Source organism: Eretmochelys imbricata, chromosome 1 (assembly GCF_965152235.1).
Source record: "Eretmochelys imbricata isolate rEreImb1 chromosome 1, rEreImb1.hap1, whole genome shotgun sequence".
Classification (NCBI taxonomy): domain Eukaryota; kingdom Metazoa; phylum Chordata; order Testudines; family Cheloniidae; genus Eretmochelys; species Eretmochelys imbricata.
Window position 1 is genome coordinate 6180004 of NC_135572.1, and position 2879 is coordinate 6182882.

Genomic DNA, 2879 nt, shown 5'->3' on the forward strand with positions numbered 1-2879 from the left:
CCCTACACCCCCTTTCCTGGGGAAGGCTTGAAGATAATATCCTCACCAATTGGTAGAGGTGAACACAGACCCAAACCCTTGGATCTCAAGAACAATGAAAAATCAATTAGGTTTGTAAAAGCAGAATTTTATTTAAAGAAAAGGTAAAAGAATCACCTCTGTAAAATCAGGATGGTAAATACCTTACAGGGTAATCAGATTCAAAACATAGAGAATCCCTCTAGGCTAAACCTTAAGTTACAAAAAGACACAAAAACAGGAATATCCATTCCCCCAGCACAGCAAATTTCACAATCCAAAAAAACCGGAAATAGAATGCATTTTCTAGCTAGATTACTTACTAACTTTACAGCAGTTGGAAGGCTTGCATCCTTGATCTGTTCCCGGCAAAGGTATCACACAGACAGACAAAACCCTTTGTCCCTGCCCTCTAGATTTGAAAATATCTTGTCCCCTCGTTGGTCATTTTGGGACAGGTGCCAGTGAGGTTACCTTAGCTTCTTAACCCTTTACAGGTGAAAGGATTTTGCCTCTGGCCAGGAGGGATTTTATAGCACTGTATACAAAAGGGTGGTTACCCTTCACTTTACATTTATGACACATTGTAACTGGATGGTTTCACTATTCATATAAATGTCCAAACATTTCCTGATTCTTACTTAACTCATGGCCTCAACTACCTCTTGTGGCAAAAAGTTCCTCAGTCTAATTAGGTAATGAGTGAAGAAAGCTTTCTTTTTTATCAGTTTTGAATTGCCACATTTCAGTTTAATTGAATGTCCTCTTGATCTAGTTTTATGAGACAGGGAGAACACATTCTGAATCTACTTTCTACAAGTCACTATTTTATAGACATTTCTCATATCCCCTCTTATTCATCTCCTTTGTAAGGAAATAATCCCAATCTTTTCAACCTCTCTCTGTATGACAGTTTCCCTGGACCCTTGATCATTCCCATTGCCCTTTCCTGAGCTCCTCTCATTCTGCAATATCCTGTGTGAGAAGGGTACCCAATACTACAGAGAGGAGTCCACAGGGGGGTGATACATTTACTGACTGATCTCATGGAATTGTATTTTCTGTATGATTTCCCATCACAGTCATCCTGGATCCAAACAATTTTGCTTATTTTCCCTCAAAGCTTGCACTTTGAGCAGGGTTTCACACAGCTGTGTACCATGACATCCAGGTCCCTGTCCTGATTTCACACAGTTAAATAGGAATCTTGTTAAGTGTTTGAGGAATTGAAGTTTTTCTCTTCAATGGGCATATATGTTGCAGTTATTGAAATCCAAGTTCAGCTGCTATCATGCCACCCATTCACGTGGCTTGGTTAGCTCCCTTTGAGGTCTTCTCTGGACTTGACTATGATCTAAATAAGGTGGTGCGATCTGTAAATGTTGCCACTTCACTTCTCACCCCCTTTCTAGATTGTTAATAACTATAAAATATTTACTGTACTATTTGTTATAAAGTCTGTAACCCCCCTTGCTGTGCTTTTCTCCCTTCACAAGCACCTTGAGAATTTCTGAGCCTGATGGACGCATTGACCACCTCATGGCAGATTTCAACCTGACCCCCTCTGACCCTTCATCATTTATCCTAACGGGCATCCCTGGCCTGGAAGCTGCCCATGTCTGGATTTCAGTCCCTTTCTCTACGTTCTACTTTATCAGCCTGTTGGGAAATTTCATGGTTCTGTTTGTTGTAGGCAAAGAGCAGACCCTGCACAAGCCGATGTACCTGCTGCTCTGCATGCTGGCACTCACAGACATCAGCATGTGTACCTCCATTGTGCCGAAGGCACTGTGTATATTTTGGTTCAATTTGGAAATTATTACTGTGGGTGGCTGCCTCACCCAGATGTTCTTCTTTTATGCAGGTACTGTGATGCACTCAGCCATCCTTGTGACAATGGCCTTTGATCGCTATGTTGCCATATGTAACCCTCTGAGATACACCACCATCCTCACCAACGCACGAATAGCTAAGCTAGGGCTAGTGGGGTTAATAAGAGCTGTTCTCTTTGCTCTGCCCCTGCCCCTGCTCCTGAGCAGGCTCCCATTCTGTGCCAACCACATTATCGCCCACATGTACTGCGAGCACATGGCTGTGGCAAAGATGTCATGTGGGGACATCACAGTGAACAGGATGTACGGCTTGGTGATACCATTTGTAGTCAACGGGTTAGATTTGATGCTCATTGCCCTCTCCTATGGTCTGATCATCAGGGCTGTCCTCAGAATCTCCTCCAAGAAAGCCCACCAGAAAGCCCTCAACACCTGTACAGCACACATCTGTGTGATGATGATGTCTTATACTCCCTTCTTTTTCTCCTCTGTGACACACCGGTTTGGTCAGGGCATCGTTCCCCACATTCACATCATCATGGCTAACCTCTATTTCCTCCTCCCCACCACACTCAACCCCATCATTTATGGGGCCAAAACCAAAGAGCTTCACGAGAAAGTGGGCAAATACACCTCTAGAATATGCTCGCTTGGAGGCCACTGACTTTAAACCTGTGTGATGAGAGGGGGAAAGGATACTTCCTCGTCAATCAAGGGCACTCTATCCCAGTTTGTCTGAGCTTATCATTGTAAAAGTTCAGAGTCTGAGAAGCACCTCATACCTAACATCTTATCACTCCATCACCAAGGACTGCTCTCTCCGTTTCTGAGTTCCCTCTTTCTGACCATCACCCGATCTCTTTCAGCGTCTCCTATCCTCCCCCACCTCCGCACACCCTATCACTCGGCCTTTCAGTGACATCCAGACCACTAGAGGATACTGCATCTTTCTGATGCAAAGTGGCTTTCCATTAGACCCTGTGTGAACAGACTTCTTGATCAGTTTGACAAGCTACACTTTCTGATAGA

At 43.9% G+C, this 2879-nt stretch overlaps 1 protein-coding gene across 1 annotated transcript; it reads left to right on the plus strand.

Moving 5' to 3' along the window:
• The first annotated feature begins 994 nt into the window (after positions 1-994).
• On the plus strand, positions 995-2514 carry LOC144278810 (olfactory receptor 52N4-like). The gene is made up of 2 exons (XM_077840167.1): positions 995-1040; positions 1514-2514. The coding sequence occupies exon 2, from the start codon at positions 1558-1560 to the stop codon at positions 2512-2514; it is 957 nt and encodes a 318-aa protein (XP_077696293.1). The 5' UTR covers positions 995-1040; positions 1514-1557.
• The last annotated feature ends 365 nt before the right edge of the window (positions 2515-2879 follow it).

Excerpts from the sequence above, each read along its gene's own strand:
- LOC144278810 (XM_077840167.1), top strand. The coding sequence starts at position 1,558 with ATGGCAGATTTCAACCTGACCCCCTCTGACCCTTCATCATTTATCCTA.